Genomic DNA, 25,855 nt, shown 5'->3' with positions numbered 1-25,855 from the left:
ACTAATCTCCTAACAGTAATAGTAAATGCCTATTGTTCTGTACAAACTATTTTTCAGAGCTGCACTTCTTGTTGAGAGGTTGTAGTAGAAATCATTTCTACCCAGTATGTCACCTAACAGTGTATGATTTTTGTTTGTTAAAACTTAGATGTGACTAATGTATACTCTAGGTAACTGCAGTGTTACACACCCCTGTCCTTTACATGGAGCCTAATTTATAGGCACCAGTGATGAAACTGATCTCCTGCGTTTTGGGAAGTGGCACATCACTGCCCAGTCCCTGTTGCAACACAGGAAAAGAGCTGTCTTCCTCTAAATCACAGCATTTCTCAACATGTGTGGAGAAAGCCTATGCTACTCTTCACTGTCCTCTGTGCTCATTGATGCATGGAAAAGCAATGAGCTGGTCTCCAACAGGCATTTTTTTGGGAAAGAGGAGACAACAGCAAACCAACAATACTTGCTAACACTACACACAAAGAATAGAAGTTCAGGAAAGCTGTAAAAGAATCAGTGATGGTTTTCTCTGTCCTTTTCAGGATAGAAAGTACAATCTGGCCACTTAAATACCGGAAAAAACACATCAAAATGAAATCCAAAGTGCTCTGTCTGCTTCACGCTTTTTAGAAATGTATGACTTTCAGCATCTTAGCACAGATGATATTTCATACTAAATTTGTCCTCAGAATAAGCAGAACAGAACAATAGGCTTGGAGGGTAAACTCAGGTTATGTTTTACACATTTCATTACATGCTTGCCAGGTTTTTCTCTTGCATTTGTGCTTTTTTCTGTCACTTGAAATTTCACATTCATGACTGACTCTAGATTGAGTCCCTGTGTTTTACAAAACCTTGTTTTCTGTGTTACCAGCTGTCCACGGTGTATAAACGATGGTGATTGTGCCAGCTGTAAATGGACGCGGGTCTCTCCTGCCACTGCCTGCCAGGTGAAGTTTATGAGGAAAGCTGGAATCCCCTTTTCGTAGTATTTTTTTTACATCTGAGCAGTAATCTATCTCTTTCTTGTCCTGACATGAAGAAATGCTGATTTTTTTCAGGATAGTTGCAGCACCACAACTGCTTCCCAAGGGATCGCCACCACGCAGAAATCAGAGGTAAGTTAGCCTTTTCAGATCAGCATTGCTGAAGTAATGTGGGTTGGAGAAGAAATTCATGTAAAATGAAAGAACTTTGAAGGAAGAATTGAGTTATGGATGAGGAAACAGTTTGTTATACAAAAAGATAATGTAAAACTTGGATTAGTACTATTTTTCTTAGTGCTTGGATGGTGCTTAAAGATTCCAACTAAGTTTTGGATTTTGGATCCAGCCACTGAGAGCACTGCAGAAGTCATGTGCCTAGCTTTAGACACGGTATTTGCAATATTGCCTTAAATGCCAGAATCCATGTGTACTGTGTTTAGGTGATCTAGTGACAAAAGCCAGTGGATTAGCTGGAGATGGAACTACCCTCCATCCATCCCACCCAAGAAGAATCATTGGAAAGGAAGGAGTGTTACTGGTGGCAAAAGACCTTTCTGAATCTGGTTGTTTGGTTCTCTTCTGAAATTGTATAGACTGTGTGAACCTATCCCTTTTTTCTCATAGGGACAGCTCTTTAACCATGAGGTTATCCCTTTGTTCTTTATGGTACCAAATGTATTTATTTTTTTCATAAAACTGAGCAATCTTGTCATCAGTGGTTGCTTATGACATACAGGTGTTAGGAGAGAAATGAGTAGTGAAGAGAAATTTGACTGATGAGTAAGTGCACAGAGGTTTGCTGCCTACACTTCTGGGTTTCTGCTTTTCTGTGAATGATAACATGGTTGGTATAAATAGGCACTGCATTCTTACCTCTAAGTGTTTCATTAGAACTACCCAAACTTTTACCTGTGAAGACAGGAATTACCTCTTAAACCCAGCAGTTCAGCTGAGGTATCTTAAACAAGATCACAAAATCTGTTTTGTTTTCTGCAGAGGTGAGTGGAATTGCAATACTTGGGCTTCTGAACATTAATATTCTGGATTTGGTGTGCATACAAGCATTAGTGCTGGTGAAAGAACAGAGAAGATTCTTTGCTCTTCTTCCAAGTGCATTAATTTGACATTGGTAAATAGTTGGAATTGCCTGAGAGATGGCTTTCTTCCACATGCCTTATCTGGGAAAGACAGTGATGGACAAGGCTCTGAAAACACTAGAGGCAATCCAAAGACAGATGTTTATTTAGATGTGATTGAGCCATTCAGAGGGCTTGAAATTGCTTTTGAAATCCTGCTTTCCTTTGGCTGCTGGTGCTTTAAGGAGAACGTGTTGGAGGGCTGAGAAGGAGGATTTATGTTTTCCCACATCCTCAGCTCCAGCCAAGCATTTATATAAATACACTTTATTTTGGGGATGGCAGCCCCAGTCCTCCTCCCGATTCCAGCTGCTGGTTTCCATGCCCGCACCTTCCTCCCCTTGTGCTGCAGCAGCAGCTGGACTGGTTGTGCACATGCTCTCGACAAGGAAACTGATTTGGCTGGAAATAAATGTTTTCTTTTGGCAGGTTGTTTTTCAGCTGGGTTAGCTGCATGATCCAGGTCTTTGTGTGGCCTTGGAGTCCTGCACCAGTGCTGGTGGAGGAGCAGCACAGGGACGGGGATGTGCTCCCTGGGGTGTCAGAGGCTGATTAAACCGGTCCACAGCCACACATCTCGCTGTGACCTGCAGCCGCGCTAACCACAGCTCTGAGGATGTGTCTGTCACAGTTTACAAAGCCCCAGGGAAGCGCTGCGCTGTCCAGGGACAGGGGGCTAAGTCTCAGCAGCACAGAGCTCTATCGAAGCTGACAGGGTGGTGCTGATTTACATCACCTGAGGACCTGCTGCGCCCTTGCTGCGTGTCTCTCTTTCATCACCATGGCATCTGCATGCCTCACAACTACTGGTTTTTATAAACGTCCTTCTGCCTCTGCTGTTTCCCTTCACAGTGGCTGTGTGTGCAGGGGCTGAGGGGGCAGTGGGTCCCTTTGGAAATGAGCACCGCAGGCCCAGCCAGCCCGCAGTGAAGCGTTGCCTCCCCTGCATCCAGTGGTGAAATCCAGTTTCTTTGCTGCTGGGGAAGGTGTCGCAGACCACCACAGTCAGGTCAGGACTGTTCAGTGTCCAAGGCCAGCTGGCCCCAGAACCGCTGGTGTCTGCCTGAAACCACAAGTCTGAGGTGGGGCCCAGCGAGGAGGCCGGCGGCGTGTCACCGCAGGGAAGGTGCAGCTGTGCGGTGAAACTTCTGGGTGAACTGTGCTCGCTGCAGTTTCCAGCTAGCGTTAAAAAAAAAATAATAAAAAAAAAAAAGGAAAGAAGGAGAACAAAGCATTCTGTACAACCATGCCATCGTTCTCTTTCTTGGCTTAGAGGCTGGCCATAAGCTGAAGTTTGAGGAAGCCTCATTTCCTGCCTGCAGCACCTCTGGGTGCCCTGTGTTTCCTCTCCGGTGCTCGCAGTCCCAAAGTAGCTCTGGGGGTCCCTGTGTGCTTGTGTGATAGTGAACAATCCTGTCCTTCAGGGCTCCCTGCTGCTTGCCTGCAGGAGTCCATAAGCAGTTTTGCACTCCTTTATGTAGTATTTGGCTGCTGGGTGTGTGTGAGGATACTTGGGTTCCTTCAGTGTGCTGGAGGGACAGGACAGGAGATAGCTGCAATAAAGCACTGCTCTTTCACAGACTTCAGCCTCTCAGATTTCTGCCTCATTCATGCTCCTCGCTTACTAAGAGTTAAACTGATCCCCAGGTCAGGGTGGGAGTGAACTTTCCCCTTCAGCAGTTTGTCAGGCATTTCCTTTGCCCTCCTCCATTACTCCTGTCAGAAGTCACCTTGGAGCGAAAGAATTTCTTTAACAAACTCCTTACTTTTGCAGGCCCTTTGGCCCTGGCCTTTGCCCTCTCTTGCTCTTTCCTAAGGGAAAAGCTGTGGCTTTTGGTCAGCTGTGACAGGTCTCACATTTTTTCTGTAGTGTTTCAGTGTTTGTTGGGCCATGGCAGTGTGTGGGGAAAATGCCCCAGGGTCCTTTCTGAAACAGGCAAATGCTGTGTTTGCAGAGGACTGGAGAAGGGACACAGGTGGTCCCCTCAGGCCATGAGCCTGAAGTCTTGATGCTGCTCTGGGACATGAAAAGATCAATGGGGAGAAAACCACTGTGGCAAGCAGTTCCCTAACTTCCCTAGAGGTTTTACACCAGCTCTGTTCTCAGTATCAGGGAAGTTGAACTTACCCATCGATGCATCCACAGGCAAACTCAACAGAAATCAAGACAATCACAAAACACTAAAAACTCAAACTGGTCGTATGGGCAGTCCAAAACCAAGCTAGAAATTGTTTGCCTGAAAAGGTCCCAAGCATTGTGATTTCAAATGAGTGTTTTCCTATTTGTTTGAAATGTTTTCAGTTTTCTCTTGATGTCTGAAAGATGCACAGAGAGGAGGCTGACTGTCTGATTATAAAACTGGGGAAGCAAAACTGATTAAACGCGAGATGCTGTCAGAAGCATCAAGCAAATAGACTAGGAAAAAAAAAATCTCTGTTCTCAGTAGCGTTAGTAAGTTAGAGTAAGTAAATGGAAAGATACACAAAGAAAAGCCCAGTTTAAAAATTGGCTATGTTTCTTTAAGACAGACAGCATCAGAGCAACCTAGGGTTACTCTCAAATGCAGAGAGAGAGATTCCTGAACTTGTTTGCATCAAAATGAGATACCAAAAGATCCCTGCAATTGTGCTATACCTTCAGGTCAACGTATGACTTTGAAAAGACTTTCTAGTAAAGCTCATTCTGGGCTCTTTCTTGACTTTTCGTTCTATGATTTGACACTGCTTCCCCTTTTCAGGTCAGGAGAGATGCCTTCATTTGTTTCTCAGATCTCTCACAGTGACAGCACCATGGTTTTTGTCTCGTGTTGTTTTGTAGTTCTTCGAGGGTCACGCTAAATGTGTCATTTCAAGCTGAGTTTTTCTGATACATACCTTCTAGCATGTCAGATTATGATTCCTTTTGGCAACTTTGTTATGAGATAAATTGAAATATAAATTATGTAGGTAAAAATAGTTGGCTTGTAAAGAAGTTGTGATTGACAGTACTTCCCAAGATCAAACTTAACAAGATCTGAAATTAATAAGAAAAATGTATCTCAGTGCTGTCAAACCCACATTCCTGTGCAGTGGTTGTTTTTGCTGCTGTTTTAACTGCCTAGCCTTTTTGTAAACAGTCTGTTTTGCTTTGTTTTCTAATAGCATATCAAAATTCATTCCATCGAACCTTTGTGGATTTCAACATTAGGCAAAAGTGAAATAACAGTCAAAGGAGAAAACTTCACACGTGCATCGGACATAAAACTCATACTGACGGGCATCAGTGGCTGTAAACCAGACATGTGAGTTAGCACAGCTCTGAAAAGTACTACTGTTTACTTTGCATAGTGTAAATTATGTGTTTATAACCCAAAACCCATTTTTCCCTAGCAATACAGTTGTGTGAACAGTTGTCATGGACCTCTCCTCAGTGGAGGGGGGGTGCTCTGCACTCCTTTAGTTATTCTTCCACTTTAAATTCCTAGAGGATGGACATGAATGTGGTGCTGGTACAATACAAGGGATGGCGTGGGTGTGTGGGCAGTTCTCAGTAGTGGTTAGGACAGGTCTGCACCTGTGGCTCTCTGGTCTTGCATCAGGCAACAAGAAGTTAGGTCACAGGAAAGCCTTGGCTTTTGTTTGGCTCTCCTTTGCTTCAGACTATCCCCCATATATTCTAGGATTTGGCTTGTGAAAGCACAGACACTGTGCCAGGAAGGGAATCTCTCATGCAACAGCTTGTACTTTTCTCTGTTGATGATTGCACAGTGTAAACCCCTAGATAATTAGGCTATCTTATTCTCAATCATTTTCAGGTGCAGCTGCAATGGCTGCCTGTGATTACCAAGTCCTTTGTACATAGCTCGCACTTGAAAAAGTATTCACATAGTACAGCTCAATTTTTACTTCAACCATGAATTTACTGGGGACCCCAGAAAACAAAAGAAGAGAAGGAGAGAGAGGGAGGGAAGGACAGAGAGAAAGGGGAAGGGGAGACAAAGGGGCGGGGTGGGAAAGAGAGAAAGGAGGAGGGGAAGGAGAAAAAGACAAAGAGGGAAAGAGGAAGAGAGTAAAAAAGAATAAAGGAAAGGAAACTGAAGGTTCTCATTCTTGACTAGCTAATGAACCGTGTTGATAGAACAAAGAAGTTAAAAAAATAAACAGCAGAATGACACATTACATTACATAGCCTTATCCCAAGGCTATGAGACCAATATCTGTACCATCTTGTGTGATTATTGTGACACACAGCAACTTCATTCAAAAGATGCCCTACTTTGTCTTTTCAACTCCCTGCTCTCTCTTTTCACCTCCATCTGGCAGCTCAAAGATTTATTCCTCTTCTTTCCTCATCCTTTGCTTTAGGTTATAGGCTTCATGCAGTAACACCAAATGAGTGGCTGAATCTGTGATTCAGCATCTGTGACTATTTTCTCTCTCCTCCAGCATTAAAGTTAGAAATGTGCTAAATGATACACAAATGACATTTGCTCTCCCACCAACACGTAAAGAGGCCAAAAGTGTATGTATACAGGCTGACGGGAGAAGGTGTTCACCAGCAATAACCCTGCATTATGTTTCACCGCCGTCATGTTTTGGAATCACACCAAATACCTCCTGGATCAGGTAAAGTGTGTCTTTCCGTACTTTTTATGTATTTAGTAAAATGTAGTTCCACTGAGCCAATATGAGCGTCCTTCCTTGGCCAGACTGCAGTTGATGGGAACTTGGATGACTGCAGTAACCTGTTGTGAAGGATGAATTTATACTGGTGAACTGGTTTAACATTTAACTTACAATAGTCACAATAGCTGCAAGACAGATCCTGTGTTTTGTAGGATTCCATAAACTTCCCCCGTTCACCCCAAGTCTCCATCATAGAAGTGAAAAATAGTCTCTTTATACTGAAGCTAAATCCAAAACTTTGGGCATCACACACAAATTCAACCTCAGAATAACTTTGAATTCTTGGTATTAATATACACTTCACCTTCGAAACAGCATAAAGTATCAGTGAATTGAGAATGAGGTGAAAATTATCTCCACTGAAGTGATAGGTGCAGACTTGCTTTAGGACGGGGTTCCCTAAAGCCAAACAAGGCCCTTTCAAGCCCCTGCTGTGTTCTGCAGGAGACATGCAGGGCAGTTTGAGATATTCTCAAGCACAGCTTTCCACCTGCCTGTCCCTCTGCGTGCACAGCAGAGTAGCAGAAGGGATTTTACCCACTTTCATGTTCTCAATCTGACATCTTGGCATCAAACACCAGCAAGCGTGGGTTTGAGGTAATGGGTTGGTCTGGCAGCTGCAGCAGCTGAGCAGCTAGGACACGTGCCCTCACCTCCAGGTGAGGGGCAGTGCAGGCAGCTGGAAATTAATAATACCTTAAACCACTCCAACTGCGTTCAGCAGAGATGCTGGGCTAGAGCCCTCAGACACAAGCACCATTGTGTGTGCTGAGACAGATGGTCTGAATACTGCCAAGCATGTTCCCTGCGAGGTGCCTGGCACCATCGGTTTGTCCTGAGGAAAGCAAGAATTAAGCACGGCAGGACTGCTCTAGGGCAATGAAATACCATCATGTTCTTTCCTCCAGACAGAATATTAACTTGCAATATAGTCTTAGGTTGCATGAACAGAAAACAAGATTAAGAGTTCTTGAAAAGAAGTATGTGTTTGTGTGCTATCAAGTCATTTGGTTCTGTGCAAAAGCATTTATCATAACATTATGAAGAAAGAATGACATTACACTATGTAGCTCAAATTATCTTGTCCTGCAGTTTGACTTTATTGTATTGCCTGCTACCAGAGCAAAATGCATGAGTAATTCATTCACAGCTAAAGCTTTAATGGGGGACTTACGTGTAGGAAAGCAGATAATTTTAACCTCGCTACTGCCTCCCCTTCCCTTTTTTTTTTTTTCCAGTGGTGGTCGCAAAATAACTGCAAGTGGTAGAAATTTTAATGTGGTGGACAGTGTGATTATTTCAGATGACCAGAGATCAAACCTCACCGTAAGTCTTAATCTCCTTTACAATACCAAATAGAGGTCTCTTAAGGGATTAGGTTTTGTTCCTAAGGTTTTAGGAGGATCTCAGTATTTTGCAAATGCTTATGTACACGAAATGTGAGGCATTCTACAGAAATAAATATGACCACTTGTAGGATTATGGTTGCACATATCCTCAGTACAGGATCATGGATAAACATAAGCTACTCTTCAGCATGATTCCCTGTGACATTTTCTATGCTCTAAAAACTCGTTCCAAAACCGTCCTTCCTGAGCCACCATCCCCAGCCTCCAGCTGCAGGTCTGTTGGAGGAGGGGGTCTTGTACATCTCTCTGGTTTTGTGCTGAGAACACAGATGGTGCCAATGCCTCAGCAAGCAGGAGGTGACTGAAGCTAATGTTGAAATGAAATCTGAGGCTCTGAAGCAGTGGGCACCCCGTTGCTTCCTGGTCTTGCAGCACAAAGACCAGAAAACAGCAGCACCAGGCCATGGAGTTGTCTGTTGGGCAAATGCAGCAACCCCCCCTTTAACAGGAGCAGGGGTGGGGAGAGGCAGTGCTCAAGGGGTACTGGAGAGCTTGTCCTGCCTGTCTCATATGACCTGCATTAAGGGGAAGGAAGGAGAATTTGCTATCACTATTCCTGTCTCACTGCAGGAAATAGCTGCCTGAGCAGTGTGCAATCAGCCTTAAAACAGCACACGGAGAGTGTGATAAATGTGCTTAAAGGCAGACACAGGCTCAGTGCAGAAACTTTCTCAGGTGCTCCGCATGCAGCCGTGATCACAGAGAAGAGGTTTACCAGGTATCTGTATGAAGTCAGGAAGGCTTTAAAATGATTTTGAGTGCCTCTGTTTGTAATTGTACCCACCGTTGAGTGCTTAATGACTGTTACAGCTTTGCTATTGCTTTTCTAGGTCTCTAAGTGTTCTGGAAATGAATCTGAATATCATTACTTAACGCCAAGTCTGAGCCATGCAACAGAGGGTAAAGTTGTTGATATGATATTGAAAGTGGAAACTACCTTTATACCATGTGTCAAATTACACTATCACCCTGACCCCGTGTTCATTAACTACCAGCTGCACACTGAGCTGGATCCCGATCTGGAATTAAAAATATATGTAAGTTTGAAAGTCATAAACTACAATTCCTTAGTTATAACATTGAGGGTCATTTTTTGTCTTACCATATTTAGTGACTATTTGTTATCTTAATTTCTTTTCCCCTCTAGAAAGAAAATGACAACCTGAATATTTCTAAAACTGAGGTAGAGGTTTATCTGTCATATATGAATGGTACACAGACCAAAAAGGTGTGGTTCAATGTCCAAAATATTACCAAAAAACCAGACCGTAGCACCATACTGTGCAAATTCAAAAGAGAAGGAACAGACAAGATTGACTTTTCCACTGTGAAAGTTTTTGTAAGTAGATTTCCCTTTTGTTGCAATTTAACAGTGTTTGGATGTTTATGTAGTAAATGTAGCATTACTGCTCTGATCATGCTCTTTTGGTACTTGGTTGTCAGGTTATATTTCTCACATCTCAGCATGCCTCCGTAGCTTAGGTACCTCTATCAGCACTGAGTTAGCTTACTGCCTGGTTACTGCTGTGGTGCCAGAAGTAGTCTTTGCAGACCAAACTGAGCTCCCTCCTGCTGAGCTCCAGGAGAGCAGTAGCTTGTCACACCTCTGGCTATAGCACAGGCATTGGTGATAAAATATTAATGGGATCAGGAGTGCCCCTCATCTTAGATCTGTAAGCAATCTGCTGCTGCAGTGTGGTCATGAAGAAAAGGATTCTGTCATCCTGTTCAGTTTTCCCCATTAAAACTAAATGAGTATCTTGAACTGTGCATAGTAATCACTGAGACACAGGAGAGGAAAAAAAGGGGAAATTTCAATGTGCACCAAGGAGGCCAAAAGACTATGAACATATGGCACAAAGCCAGGCCCAAATATAGGAACATTAGCGTGGATGTCAAAGCTAAATGGCATCTTAAGATATTTGCTCCATGATTAAGATGGAGAAATGTTTTTTTTAAATGCAATCATCACCATTTATAAGGGAGAAAAATGATGCCAGACTCTTACTGCAATGTATGGTGATATAAAACTGGTATAAAACTGAAATAACTCTATTGACTTCAAGGCATATGGCACACAGCAAAGATTAACGAAGCTATTCTCAATTCCATATCACTGTTAACTGGTCCCCCATCTGTGGATCCTGCCATCTGAGCCAGTTATGGCATGGAAAAGTCTTTCTGAGATTGGTGTTGCATTTTAGTATTAGTGTTGCCTTGCAGTATTACATGCCCATCCTGCAAGCTTCAGGAGTAACTGTCATCAAAAGGTCACCACTTCACTAAGGCAAATCAAGGTCAGTAGCTGTAATGTAACTTTTTACTTCTAGTGCCTTAAAAACACTTTTTCTAACATCAAGAAAAATGTAAAAATAGGATACGTTAAAAAAAAAAAAGCATGTGTTTTTTCAACCATATAAATGAATCATTATACATGTAGAAGAAGTGAGGTTTCTATGAAAAAAAGGATAAGCTAGGTACTAATGATAATCTAGGTATGGCCCATGAATAAATGTCTCTCTTGCCTGAGTTTTCAGTAAGAAAGAGGTTATTGAGTGTTGGCTCAAAGACAGGATGATCAGTCAGAGTGGAGGTGTCAGAGAAAATGCCATTCTCGTGACAGAAGTAAGATTCAGACAGATCAAGGAGCTCAAGACAGGAAGAGTGGGCTCATTCTTACCACAGCACTGACAAAGAACTGGCACGTGATATTATAGACTTGGTAGGAAAGACTGAAGAAAAAAAAAAAAAACAAAACGGTAGAGTTATGAGAGTTGGTGTAGGGCTGGAGAACAGCAAATGTACCATCAGTGTTTGAAAAGCAAACAAATCAAAACTTGATGTAGGTTTGTTGCTTTAATCCTAACTCTGTGCAGAGCTTTATAATGTATTTTGAATGAGAAGCTCTTGAAAGACCTGGAGGAAAATGGAAAATGAGATAATTGTCAACTTCTTTTTAATAAAAGCAAGTTATGCTAGATATTTTTATTGGGTAAGATGAGTGATTTCCTCGGAAACAAGAAGCAGTAGTTCACATGTACCTGGAAGTTATTCAGTAAACTACTTAATGTGATCATTATGAAGACACTAGGGATAAGAACAACTGGATGCTGTGTATGGGGAGCTGCCCTTGGGCAATGCTGGTTTTCATACAGATATTATTTAATATCACTAGTGACTTGAGCACAAAAATAAGGCATGTGCTAATAACATTTGCTGATGACGTAAAGCTCGGAGGCTTTATCAATCCAGAGGATGTTTTATAATATCATGCAGGAGGAATGAAATTAATATAGGAACAGGAGTCAGATGATTTCAGGTGTACCATATTTAGTCTATGATTCATAAGCAGAATAAATAGAAGATAAGGAACAAAATGGGGCCACTGACTAGGAGGGTTGTGGTGAAGATTAGAGATAATCTAAGTATGATCTGAAAATTAAATGAGTGTTTTGCCTCAGTTTTCAATAAGCAGGGATGAATAACAGGAATTTCTTCTTTAGGAGCACTTTGGTTGGACATGACAGGAGGAGAAAGGCAGGTGTGTTGGTCATGGAATGACTAACATGTTTAGCCACCAGTGTATTGCAGTCTTACAAAAGGCAAATGGGATTCTAGGAAGGCTCAGACCAAAAGTAATTTGTGTAAGAACAGTGAAAACATATAAACAAACAAGGAAAAATACATTTGATGGGAGAAATAGACCTGATTTGTCTTCTGCGCTTTGTAGCCCTAGTTTCTTTGCTTGCTCTTGTCCCTGTAGCTGCAATGTGACTATCCAGTTGGCAGTCTCCAGCTGCCCTGGCTGCTCACATTCTGTGACAAGCCAGTGAATGAATCACCACATCTCTGCATTCCCTGCTGTAACCCAAAATAATTTCAACCTAACTCTTCCTTTCAATTATCTGAGGCTCATTTCTATCCCCAGCACTTGGTGGTATTCTTTTTCTGTATTCAAGTGTATTTTTACTTCTAGTCTGTTTATAGTCTTAGCTACCCTTTATTTACATGTTTTCACTGTCCTCTTGGAGATTCTCCTTTGCAAAATTTCTGCCATAATTATCATTGGTGAATGCTTTAGTTCGATGTCTGGCAGACTTCAGTGTATTCCTAAGAACTAACGTCTGTCCTGCCTTTGACAAGGCCAGTGGTTGTTGGGGAATGTTGTACATGCTTTGTATGTTGTATTTGTTCTGCAACTGACCTTCGGGAACGCCCTGCAGTCCTACTTGAAGAGGTTGAAACATCTGCCAAGAAATGGGGAAGAGGACTGTGCCAGGGCCTCTATCACAAATGTTACTTCCCTCATTATCAGCTTGAGCCTTACCTTGCTTTTCTGCTCAGCAGATTAACACTGCGAGTGCAAGGAAATGCTTTTAGCTATCAACACGTGCCTCCCTCGCTGTAACATACCAGAACGTTTAGCTGTGACTCTAAAGTGCATGAGCCACTTGGACAGCTGGAGGCCTCCTTCTGCCCTTCTTTATGCTCAGTTGAGGGCTCTTGTTTGCAGCATAAACAGTGGCAAAATTTGGTGTTTCACGAGGACTTCCAATTTTTTCTTTAGGCACTGCTCTGTTATCCTGATCAAACAACAAATATAGTAGAAGTTGTTTGTTTTGGTTCACATATTTTTTTCCAAATTGCTACCATCTTCCCAGGTATCTGCAGAACCAGGGTACTTAATATGCTTCAAATATTCATTAAACGGCATTTTAAGTATTGATGTAACATCTGTCCTCTACTAACAAAGGCATTGTTTTTCTTCAGGTCAAATTAGGAAATTTTGAGCTTGAAGTCAAACCAACATCATCATATATATATTTATATGTCCTTATTTTGCTGCCTATTGTAGTGGGTGTCATTATAGGTAAGTACCATAATGTGTTTTCAGCTTTTGATTAGCCGCAGGAGATAATCACAACACATAAACACCTACAAAGAAACACTTCAAAGAGAGAAGAGCCAAACCCCAAACTTACTTACCCACAAACTGAAATTTGTCAAAGATATATACACAAACCAAACTGTCTTGTGTAAGACGGTCACAGTCAGGTGGTTTTTTGCCTGTTCCCAATAAGAGTGGAGAGTTTACTCTGGTCTGGTAGTGAAGTCCATCTTCTACTGCAGCATGTTATAAGACAGTAGTTTTGGCCATTCTGCTGGGATTATTCACCATCATGTAGGGAAGCAAGCCTTAGGACCTACATTTTTGTGTCACAAGTCAGGCATTTCCAGCTGTCAGAGCTGGGCTTCCCTCCCATACCTTGGGGCAGATGTTCTCGATCCAACAGTTTATCCACAGGCAGTGTTTGTGGTGTTTCTGCTCAGTCTCATTTGGATCATTTGTGAATTAATAGTTCATTATGAAACTGAGGAGGTATCATAATTTCATAATTATCCCATTGTCTTTTTGTCACTCCTCTTTTTCTAAATGTCATGACCCAGTTATGTGCTCAATAAATTTCAGTTTAATGTAATAAGTTTGGGGTTTGACTCTTCTTTTGTTTGATTGGGTTTCTTTTTTTAAAGTGCTTTACAACAACCTTATCTAGTGCCTTTTCTCTCTCAAAATAAGCTTTAGGGAAGTTAACAGTTAGGAATTGGTTTTCCTGTTTAAAACTGCTTTTTCTGCTTAATCAGGGCTACCTTAAGTAGGTTGTTAATAGCAGAAATGCTTGTTAGAGTCTCTGACTCACTGTGCAGGTTGTATATACCAGAATATGCTGTACATTCAAATAAAGTTGGATTGACATGACCTCATTACAAGAAATGTTTTTTATTAAACATGGTTTTGGATCCAGGTAACTAGTGCTCATGGGTACTATCACACTGGTGACAGTAGAAGCATTAGCCCTTCTGAAGAATGCAAGTGTATATTAATCTTTCTGTTTCTTAAAATAATATTAAAATACGTCCTGTCGAGGAGTTGTCTGTTCTGAAATTTCATTACTCTTTTTTTTTTTCCTTCCTTTTTAGTGGCATTCATAGTTACTAGATACAAATCCAAAGAGTTAACCCGTAAACAGAGTCAGCAACTTGAACTGCTGGAGTACGAGATTCGGAAAGAAATACGCGAGGGTAGGTCTAAAGAGCTTTATAGTGCTTAAGTACACAGTATTATTTCTGAAATGAAATGCTCAAGGAGAAGCGCACATAATATAAACATTTTAATTTTATAGCTATTAAAATATTTTTGTGTTGTATCAGAGTTTCTCTTTAATGTTGGTGTGCACTGGAGTAGCAGATAGCCCTAAGCTAATAGGATTTTATGTAATAATTTCCTTCAACAAAAGTGAAGATAAAAATGGATTGATACTTTCCAGCTCTTAATTGCTTTGCAAAAACAACCCCTCTTGCCTGAAAACTGCTCTTAAGGAACATCTATTGGATCCAAGTTATAATTGTGGAGATGATTTTGTGTCAACTAAACTAACCCTCTGGGTGGGGAGGGGGGGTGTTTTTTCAGGATTTGCTGAACTGCAGATGGATGAACTAGATGTGGTGGACAGTTTTGGAACTGTTCCCTTCCTTGACTACAAACACTTTGCTATTAGAACTTTCTTTCCAGAGGTAAATATTTACAAGTCTTTCAGTTGTCAGCCCTTCATAATAATAAAAAAGCTAGGAATATAAGGATAAATAACTCAAGTAAATACTACACAGTCATTGCACATTGTTTTCACAAGAAACTTTTCTTAAATCAAGAGCTCCCAGAGAACACTTAAGGCTGTACATCTCTATATTTAACCAAGCCTAAATGCTGTAGTTAAAGCACCACTGTTGAATTTTCAAGGGTTGTGTACTCATCAGTTTCTTTTTGCCCAGCCTCGCTAAGTTGCTTGCCTTTCAGGCCATCCTAACAAAGCTATAATTTATCCATTGCTTTTTTGTTCTCATGTATTCACTTCCCATGCTATAGCTAATTAAAGTAACAGTCAGGCAAGCTAATATGCTAGCTAACATCATGACACTTTCCAATTAGACTTGTGCTGCTGACAGAAATGGTAGGACCTTGATTCAAAGGAATACAGATCAAATGCTTAAAAATTACATAAGTACTTAAGTGCTGTCCAGTTTAGAAATGGGTATTTTCATTATTCTTTGAAGCAGTTTGTGCCACAGCATGATAAAAGGACAGGAGAGGCCTTTTCTTAAATGTTTTGTTTTTTTCTCTTCTCTTTTTTGGTCACAGTTTGACAAGCTGGTAAGTGCACTTGCCACAGCTTTCAAAATTATGCCACGTTAACCAGCGCTTATTGGCATTTACTAATTGGCAGAAGCTCTGGTCTCAGCTGGTAACATTTGTTATGTAACTGACACCAATGAGCAGAAACATTTGGTTAGTGTAGTGGTGTGTTAAGTTATAGCTGGTACATAGTTTATACTAGTCAACATGTGTCGCTTACCACTGCTGTGGCCCAGTCCTGCAGCCTTGTCTGCACACTGCTTCACTTTATTGCTGTGCATAATGCAACGGAAGGTTCATCGTGATAAGGTTAAACCCATGTGACGGATGCAGAATTGGGTCCCTTGCTTGTACCATGCCAAACAGCAGATACTAAATCAGATTTGTATTCAACAAGTACGTATATGTGATCTTTATATACTTGAGTCCAGTTCTCACACCAAAGGAGGTTGGCAGTATCTCTCCTTCACCTGTTGTAATGCTCTGGGTTTATTTTCAATGGAGTCATTGCAAGGTTCAAATAAAATGGACCAAGAAAATCTGCTTTCTGCATTTCTTCATTTCAGTCGGTTTTATTGCCAGGCATATTAGCATAAAATTGTGTTTTTATTTTTAGGAATGTATCTTTTTCCTATTGATAATCCCCTGTCAAAACAGTAACAATCTGTAGAAGCTGTCTGGGTGGAAATGCTTTGCAAATAAAATGGAAAGAAAAAAAGGCACAAAGTATGTCACTCTGTTGCATTATGTAAGGTCAGAAAAGGATGAAATCCTTTTTTTGCCTTAGGGAGTCTCATGCCACCTTGCATCCTGGAGATGTTTCCAATTAAGACTTAGTCTCAGTTTGAAATACCTGTAACATGGATGTAAACTTGCCACTGTTAACTCTCTACAGACATGCTGTGTCCGGCAAGTTATTAAATGTCTTCTGTATCAATTTTTCCTGCAAAGTAGTTATCACTTATATTGCAGGAGCATCCAAACATACTTTGTGCTATGTGCATGTGGCAGGAGAGAAGTGCTCTATTAAGCAGATACTGCAGATGAGCAGAAAAGGTTCGGGGACAGTAGATTACAACCTACGGTTAGAAAGGTCGAAGTGATAAACTGTCAACCAACGGTCAGAAAGGTCAAAGTGATAAACCATCACTTCCCTTGCTAACCTTCTCTTCTGAGCATCTTCTGTAGTTAGTGTGAGGACAGACAGCTCGATGTGATTCACCCCACTTGCCTGAGACATCTGCCTCAGGACAGGAGTAGTTGCTGAAGGAGGGAGTCAGATAACTAGGATTAGGAGTGAGGAACCCCTTCTTTGTGAGCTTCTAGCTTCCTGCTGATTCAGTTTTCTGTATTTAGTCTGGCTTGATAGCTTTTGTTTCATGCTTAATGCTTATAGGTGTTAAACAGATATTACAGCTATTCTTAAAATATTCCTTATGTTCAGCCTGATTTTTGCTTTACTTGTTAAATCTGGTTTATTACTTTTGTTTTCCCTCCATTTTCCACACTGTTTGGTTTAATGGTACCATGCTTGTTCCCTGTTTGCAACCATTTTTCACCTTTTATGTGGTTCCAGCTGCTTAAAAGGGGGGAGAGGCACAACATGACTAGGGAGAGGGAGCTTTACTGGCAGGTGTTGGTAGGGATGCTGAAGAAAAGTTATGAAAAAATGTGAATATAGCCAGTAGAGGAATATGACGTTAGAAAAGAAGAGAACAGGAGGCATGAGGAAAGGGAAGGATTAAAAAAACAGGGGCTGCCAGCACCACAGATAAAGCAAGCAATAGTAAATGTTACTAGTGTAAATTTGATGCTCAAGGATACTGCTTTGGGAACATGCAAGTGCATTGGGGCCATTGCAGGCTGCGAGAGTCAGACAAGAAGCATTTACAAAGTATTTGAGAACTGTGGGCTTCCTTTTGCTGTGGCAGCTTTTGCTAGGGCTGGGTGTGTGGTGGCACCTGTGCCTCTGTGGAGACTGACAGCGTGGAGACCTCCCGGAGAGTTCATTTGTGAACATCCGTAAAGTGCTTTGCAATGAATGGAGACAGATGAACTCAAGTGTCACTGCATCACAGAAACTGTATATTTGCCTTCCAGAACAGTGCAGCCGGGAGGATCCCTTGCACACCAGCACATTGGCAGATGAAGATAATAAACAGCCCTTCCTGCAGGGCATTAGTTCACTGCAGTGCTAGTGCAGCTCGGCAGCCCAGAGTAACACACAGTAGTCCTGAAGTTAATATCAGGCCATCTTTCGGAGTTTATTTTCCAGTGAACCTGGCAGAAGTCATTGCGTAGAGTTTTTATACTGTAGCCACGCTTAATGGAAATCCTAGGCTCTATTTCAAGTTGTATGCCATCAGGAACAGGCTTGGCGTATTTAATGTGCATGTGCTAGAAACTTGTGGTATACATCAGAATGATACATATGACCTGTCTTGTATTTTAGTCAGGAGGCTTTGCGTCCATCTTCAGTGAAGACATGCCACAAGTAAGTCGATGGAGTGTGATATGCCTTGAATATTTTGTCATGAGTGATTGCATCCCTTATCTGAGTGTTGTGCTATAACACATCAGATGGCACTTTCATTACATTCCTTGTCCCCATGGGGAGGGTTACATGGATTTATGTATAAAAGGAATTTGATGTGTAAGATTCTGTTACCTAGTGTATGTTACGACTTACTGAAATAAAATAAACAGAATCTAGTCGTGGCAGATAACAGGCAAACTGTTGGCATGATTTTGTGGGTGTACTAGAAAAGCGTGCTCTCAGTGTGTTGTACACAAACACAAATGCGTTTAAGTAAAATCATGAGACCCATGAAATAAATGCAAAATTCCCATGTATTTAAATGAGGCCAGGATCTTGCCCTATGTGTTGCTTACCATCTTTCTGAGCATTAAGAATCCCTCATAGCCAAACTACAGCGTACTTACTTTTCTTTAACTGTTCCAGAGCAGAGACCAAACGCGCAAGGATGAAAGCTTCAACATGTTGCATGCTTTAATTTGTAACAAGAACTTTCTTGTTACTCTCATTCACACCCTTGAAAAGCAGAAAAATTTCTCTGTGACAGACAGGTATAGTATGATTATGCTTATCATCTTCAAGACAAAGAGCTAGCAGGAAAAAATCAGCATAGATTGTAGCACCCAAATGTAACTTCCACTTCTTGCAAAATAAGCTTGAACTACTCCAGAACATTTTTCCATGTTCTCCATCTGCACACACTGAGGAAGAAAAAAACATTGCCATTAAACAAGCTATTAAAGAAAAAACAGAATGTTTGTGCATGTAAACAGAGGCAAAGGAGCAGGAAAACTCACTTCAAAACTACAAAGACTTCCTGCAGTTACGTCAACAGTTTTACAGTTTAGAAATGTACTGTCACTGAAGCAGGTGTTATTCTGCAGAATTAAATGCAGAGACACAAATTTTGTGTTTAAAAAATAATCACAAGAGCAGATGGACTTGCATTTCTTTATATTTCTTTATACATCAGTGGACAGATTCAGTGCCTGAGAAAGCAAAACTTAGGATATGAACTCTGCTAAAGTGTGTTTCTTTTATTGAAGATGACTGGGAAGAGAAATTCCAAATAATACAGCATTGTCTCTTTTTTTTTTTTCCTTTTCTGAACAGGTGCTTGTTTGCATCCTTCTTGACTATTGCACTACAAACTAAGCTAGTTTATCTAACCCAAATTTTGGAAGTGTTGACAAAGGACTTGATGGAACAATCAAGCAATGTACAGCCTAAACTCCTGCTTAGACGAACTGAATCTGTGGTAGAAAAATTGCTGACAAACTGGATGTCCGTCTGCCTTTCTGGTTTTCTCCGGGTATCTGTACATTTTTTCACTGCATAAGATATACAAAGAGTATTGTTAACTGATGTCTTCCCTAAGTAATATTAATGGAATCTGTACTAAGCAATGTCTAACATTTAAGGTACCCTCTTCTAGTTTAGGTGACATAGCTAGCTATCAGCAAGGGGATGTAGAAAAAGAGAAGGTCTGTAAGAGATGATTGTTTCATTTATTTGGCTGAGATTTGGGTAATTTTGCAACTCTTGCATATCCTTTTCTTGTGTAAGCCATTATTTCATCTCTATGAGATGTATTTCGATAATAGTAAAAGACTGGTACACTTGTAAAATGCAGTTTGTACCTTTCTATGTGAGCTGCTGAAAAGCTACCCTGTAATGGAAGTTTAAGGCAGACCATCTTCCTTCCAACTTTTTAACCCCCAGGCGGCATTGCAGATTTCAAGAGCTAAATGACTTCAAGTGGAAACAAAATAAGCGTTTTCTTTCATTTTTCAACTTGTTATTTTAGCCCACTTGGTAGCACTTCAATCTTGGTTTCAGTGTTTGGTTATGCTTCCTGTCTCACTGGTGTGATGGTATCACGCTTGGTATCAGTCATATCAATCCTTGCTGTACCATCGATACAGTAGCAGAATTGTTTGGGGTTCAGCACTGGTTTCCTGAAACCCCAGGAGAAAGCCAAGGATCTGTCTGAGAGATTTTTTTCTTGACACACCAGTCATCTTTATGGAGCTGGGCTAGTGAGATTATTTGGGCTGCGGGATTGATGTTGCATGGAAGCGAAGATCCATCCTTCCTTGCTCGGGTGTTTACCTGGGCCCTGGGCTTCAGGCTGGACAGGAAAACCCCAATATCATTCCCTCTTTCATTGATACCAGTGTATGTCCCACCACTTTGCTCCCAAGGCTTTTCTCAGGGGTCACAAGAGGAGAAACCAGTTTAAAAGGAAGTTAGATGTTAGCTTGTTTTCTCACAAGACTGAAAAGGAAGAAATAGTTGATGTATGCATGTGAACACATGCACGTTTTCCCCACCACCAGCTCTTTGGTGGAACTAGGAAGCATCTGCCAGGTGGAGAAGGAGCAGCTTGTCTGTAGTGTACTTGTGCACAGCAAGGGGCTGTGAGCTCTATTGCCATACACTCCAGCTGTCTCTTGCTATTTGCATGAGACTTTCACACTGAAAAGCAAAGTCAAAGGATGGAGGTTAAACAAATAACTTGGTAAGTCTGCTCACAGGGATTTTCTTTCTTAATTGCAAGATAACAATTTAGTTAAACGGAAATAACTCAATTTGTTACACTTGATTTTTTTTCTATTTATTCATGCCCCTTTAGTGACTACAAATATAAACATGTTCCTTGTGTTTGTTTCATATCCTAGGAGACAATCGGTGAACCTTTCTATTTGCTAGTGACAACCCTCAATCAGAGGATAAACAAAGGACCTGTGGATGCAATAACTTGCAAAGCCCTGTACACACTTAACGAAGACTGGCTGCTGTGGCAAGTGTCTGAATTCAAAACAGTGGTACGTTTGGCAGTTTGCATTACAAAACCAGACAGCTACAATGTTTTTTTCTTTTTCTAGGAAGGTAAATTAAGGCTGTTAAGGCATAATCACACTAAGGTGATGGTTAAGTTCCCAGATAGAGAAGAACAAAATTAATCGCCAAAGGTTAGGTTAAATGAAGTGTCCGGGTATTAAAATTCCTTCTTAGTTTAAAGTGTATTACAAAAATGTAAATATAAGCTTAGAATTTTAACTAAATTGCACTTCTTCAACGAATGAAGGAATGGAATGCAGAGGTTTTATTTTTCTGTTGTGTTTTGTTGTGGCTAATCTTCAGGCAGCTGTGGGCTTCCGTGTTATTAGCTCCAAATTAGCAAGGTTACAGAGTGGTGCATTTTAATTAGCTGCTTGGTTAAAAACAAGCTAACTGGGAAACTTAGCTAACTTTCAGAACTTTACCATAGATTTCTTTCCCAAAACAACTGCAAAGTGCTTCCTATTTTACAGCTACAAAGAGAATTCTTTGAATACTGGACTTCCCTGACTGTCATTCTGAAACTGAGGGGAGAAGGGACAGCAAAGATTACTGCATTTTTAAGCGTGTAAAAGCTGTGACTTTTTGAGTAGAAGATCTGAAATACTTTTCAGAGTAACCAGAGTCCATTTTTTCCAGAATTTCTAAATGATTTTGAGGCTGAGAGCTTAAAAATCCACATTTCCAGTCATTTCCTCAGCTTCCTTGCTCCTCAGCTCCTCACTTCTTATTGGAGTTACCAGACATACTTAGGAGTATGGGAAGTATGTCTGACAGGGGAATTCAGAGCTTGGGAGCAAAAATGGCCAGGCAGCAGCTGCCATGGAAAGGACAGTGCAGGTGCCAGTGGTTCTGGAGGAGAAATCAGGCCTTTCCACAGCCCAGATCTTGAGCCTCGGGTAGGGCTGGAGTTTCCAGGTCTGCCTGTTTTCCATGATTGCAGCAAGAACCTGGAGGTCCTGAGATGCCTTGTATTGGAGTAGATTACATGACCCTGGAACTTGTGGCTGGTCAGCAACCCATTGGACTGGCTGGGACAAAAGTTGGGTCATGTAGGAAGCTCACCAAAATGATTGCTTTTCTGTGGCACATTTCTGAGTTGTCATTTTCAGCTGACAATTCTTGAATTACCAAATTTATAGTCAAATAGACCAAAGTTCTTGAACTACCAAATTTATACTCAAATTCTTAGAGCCATTTACAAAACTGCTGTTGGAAGCATCATTTGAAGATACTTCAAGCTAAGTTACCACTGTGTGCATTCGGAAAGGACATTGGACTGAAAATTAGTTAAATGCATAATACCATATCTTTGTTTTCCTTGTTTGTGCACTGCATTTGGGATCGAGGGTAAGTTTAAATGCATTACTATACGTAGCCATAGGATACAAAACCCAGTAGTTATGCAGATAAATATTTTTCAGGCAAGCTCAATATGCCTGTTACTAGTAGACTATGCAGGAATATCTGGTCCTGTGGAATTGATTGTCTTTTCTTATTTATAGCACAAATCCACACTGAGAGATGACTCGGGGGATAGCTGACTGTGAACCTACGGAACATTGCCTTAAATACTTTTCCTAGTACTACTTCTATGCATGCAGTTGCTGATAGGGTCTTGCAGGCAGCCAGCAGTGAAGAGAAGAGACGAGAAGTGGTCTGAAGGACTCAGTATCTGTGGGGAAGGCTGTCTGCAGATGGATGAGGAAGTGAGAGTAGATAGCTTTTCTCAAATGTTGGTTGCTGCCCTTGTACTTCTCATTATTTCTTATTTTATTACTTTTATCACTTATTCTTGCTTTTTAATGATACTGCTTTAATAAATGATAGTGTTACAAGATTAATAAGGCAGCTTGCTATCCTGAGGTTCAGCAGTGTATTGGACTCAAGTGAGAAGTGGCTGAATATTCCCTTTAAAGCTGTCAGAAGAGGGGAGAGGATCCTGCAGTAGAATTATGGGGATGGAGCAGAAGGACTCTAGCTCTGGATGGACAAGGAAAAAGTTTTGTTTGGTGTTTTGTATAAGATTTATGCCAGAAATTAAAGCTGTACTGTGGAAGAGATTTAGGTGGAACAGAGAGGCTTTCTGGGCTGGGAAAGCAGGCCAACTGTGCACGTTTTCTCTTCAAGAATAGCTCTTAGCAAGATGCAGAAGAAGTCAGCTTTTCTTCTGTCACTAACACCATTTCACATGCACTGCAGTGACATACAGGAGCTGTGAGTGTACAGACAGGGAACCGAGCATCTTTTTCTCCTTTCTTTGAAAGCAAATCTCTGCCTAAAAGATTGCATTTTTTGTTGTTGTTGTTTTCTGCATCAAATAAATTCTGAGCTGTGTTTGCACATTTGGTCACTGCCATAGTATTCCAAGTCTTGCAGTCTTTTGTAAGCGGTGTATTTAGTGCTTTTCAAAGGTCCCACCATAGTGGTATGCTAAAGCACGCTTGTCCAGAGCACAGCATACAAAGCAACCCAAAAGTGGGTGTTAGGAAGTTACTGCAGCATGTCTGCAGACAGATAGTGTCCAGAGTTTTGAGGTATGTAGACACTTGAAGATGCAGGGAGGCAGCTAGTACAGGGTTGAACTCTGAAGTCAGTGGCAGGGCACAAACAAGGGTGTGGGCATTGGAGATGCAAATCCTTTCAGGAGTGAGACTTCCATTCCAAACCAATAAAAGCAGGATACAGCCAGGCTCCTGAAAATCAGGGAGAGTCTTCTCCTAAACACATCACTTAGGCCCTTGGGCAGGAGAAGGAAGAAGTGCTGGGTGTGCATAAAGAAGGACAGGAGAGATTTTCTAAAATTCAGGCCATTTGTAATGAGGAAAAAAAAAAAAAAAAAAAAAGAGAGAAAACTAAGAAGTGCATTAGTTTTGAATTACATTAGAGCTGGGCTGTGTGCCTCTTTTAAAAAGGCCACAGACCTTGGGATCAGCCAACCCCCTACTGTTACCACTCTCTGCTGGAAAGGGTCAGATATTGAATAGGGCTGGGCTTCTGAAGTCAATACTCAAGCAGAGGAATTGAAAGAAGGATGCTTTTAAAAGCGTTGGTCCAGTGTGAGCTGGGGAGCTGTGTGGTTTCATGCTGTGCTTATATTTGAGTATTGAGAAATAAAACTGCCTTTAAAGAGACTTGGATGTGTCACAGAGCCTTTCGGAGGCTGAGGAGGCAAGTCTGCTCTCTCACAAGCAAACAAGCGGCTGCACCTCTCGGTAGACAATTTGCTCAATGACTAATGAAAAAACGCTGTCCAGCTGAGTGTTAACATTTGACTGAAATGTTGTTTGTTATTTTTTTTTAAATAGAAAAGCTACACAGTGTGGACCCAGTCTAGGAGAAATTCTTGGTGGAATCTCTCCTGTGGGAAATCAGGGGAGGACCTGTTCATACGGTAGACTTCATGCTTGGGCATTTAAGAGCTACAAACTTCTCTTGAATGGTCACTACTTAATATTAAAAAGGGATTTGGGCTGTTGAATTCTATGTGCTGAAATAAGTTTGCATTTTTGGGTGGGAAGAAACAATCTAATTCACCCATTCAGACAAGTCTTTTATCGAAAGTGAAGCAAAGCTGTGTGGTAAAAGGTTGTTTAAAGTGTTGAACTGCTTCACTAGTTAAAAGAAGGGTGTTAAAAGAGTGGGAGGGATGTCAGGGAGCAAAGCAGAGAGAGAGAACCCAATTTCCTACTGAGACACCATGGATGTGGTATTATTGGTCATACTTGTGAGAGATAAGGAAACTATTAAAGGCATGTGACACATGGGGATTTTCATCACAGGAAGGGACACAGCAGCCCTTGCTAGGAAGTCAGCAGTGCAGCTGTTGTCTACAGAAGAGCCTTCCGAGTTAGATACGGATCGAATACCATACTGTAGCACAGTGCCCATCTAGCCCAAATTTAACTCCCGTAACATTTTCTGTGCCAATTTCTCGGCTTTTCTATAACCTTTTGGCTGCTGTGGAAGGATCATACAATCAATCTGATTATTCTTGTTTGCTGTATTTCATGGTCTGGGATACAAGGACGTAGGTTTAAGGCAGTATTGTCTGTACATGATGGTGCTGTCTCCTTTACACAAATCTCTTTCACTGATCAAAAGGTTTTCATGTTCTGTTAGACTGTCTGATAAATGGAAATGTATGCTGTTCAGATGCAAAGCTGAACAGAGAACAGGGTAATGAATAAGAGCCCTTGAATTTCTGAGATGAATTTTCTTTACATCTAATAAAAAAGGTGTAATGCATTCCCTTATTAAACCACATCTGATTTGTTATTTGCTATGTTTATTAAGAGCTTTACAGAAAAATTCCTTGTTTGAGATTCATTTTCAGGAAAGCTACAAATCTGAAAAATCGTCTGTAAACATTGTCTTCAAATGTCATTATTACTGTCACAGCAATAGTGAAAAATGTTGGGTTTTGTTTGTTTGTTTTTTTCCCCCGTGTTTTAGTTAGGTTCCAAGCTAGCTCCCATACAAGTAGTTCCAGATGCTTGCTTTGTTCTCCTGAAATAGCCCTTAACAATTCTTGCAAACTGCGTTGAGTCTTTGCTGAAGAGCACTGTGACTTTGTCTTGCTAACCACTAATTTCTAGTGCGCAAAATCTCAACTCAAGATATTGCTATGTTGCACCAGATGTCCTATAATTTCTTCCTGAGTCTTTCCTTAAGCTAACTGGCTTTTTTTGGTTGTTTGGTTGGTTTCCTTTACAAAGTTAGCAAGCTTAGGAAAGGGCCTTACAAGGTTTCCTCATGACTTCCATGTGTCCGCCTGCTATTTCTCTTAGTGTTTTCTGACCTTCACAGCTAATCATAAAAGGCTTTCATAATTGTACGGTCATTTCTGATTCTTTTTCCTGTTCTGCACTTTGTGTCTAAATGCAGTGATTGCGACTGTCAGTTTCTGATTAATGGTTTCTAAAGCCAGGGGTTGTGCTGTCAGACAGGTTGAATCTGATTTATGAAAACTTCAGCTACAGAGAGAAGACATAATAATAACTGGCTTTCTTAGCTCCTCATCAATTGCTTCATTTCTTAAGATTAACTTCTGCAGGAAATCGTATCAGCAAAACCGCCTGGCTCTCCTGGTT

General features: G+C 41.0%; 1 protein-coding gene across 1 annotated transcript in view; it reads left to right on the top strand.

Moving 5' to 3' along the window:
- PLXNC1 (plexin C1) overlaps positions 1-25,855 on the top strand; it is a 69,807-nt gene that overhangs the window by 26,985 nt on the left and 16,967 nt on the right. The window contains exons 8-21 of the mRNA XM_027452022.3: positions 872-947; positions 1,059-1,115; positions 5,261-5,400; positions 6,545-6,724; positions 8,023-8,110; positions 9,024-9,230; positions 9,341-9,532; positions 12,964-13,063; positions 14,173-14,274; positions 14,663-14,766; positions 17,835-17,876; positions 18,345-18,469; positions 19,032-19,230; positions 20,600-20,746. Of these exons, the coding sequence (XP_027307823.1) occupies positions 872-947; positions 1,059-1,115; positions 5,261-5,400; positions 6,545-6,724; positions 8,023-8,110; positions 9,024-9,230; positions 9,341-9,532; positions 12,964-13,063; positions 14,173-14,274; positions 14,663-14,766; positions 17,835-17,876; positions 18,345-18,469; positions 19,032-19,230; positions 20,600-20,746 (1,759 nt within the window). The remainder of the gene's footprint in view (positions 1-871; positions 948-1,058; positions 1,116-5,260; positions 5,401-6,544; positions 6,725-8,022; positions 8,111-9,023; positions 9,231-9,340; positions 9,533-12,963; positions 13,064-14,172; positions 14,275-14,662; positions 14,767-17,834; positions 17,877-18,344; positions 18,470-19,031; positions 19,231-20,599; positions 20,747-25,855) is intronic.

The sequence above is a fragment of the Anas platyrhynchos genome, chromosome 1 (assembly GCF_047663525.1).
Source record: "Anas platyrhynchos isolate ZD024472 breed Pekin duck chromosome 1, IASCAAS_PekinDuck_T2T, whole genome shotgun sequence".
NCBI lineage: Eukaryota > Metazoa > Chordata > Aves > Anseriformes > Anatidae > Anas > Anas platyrhynchos.
This window is presented reverse-complemented; position numbering and strand designations above follow the sequence as displayed.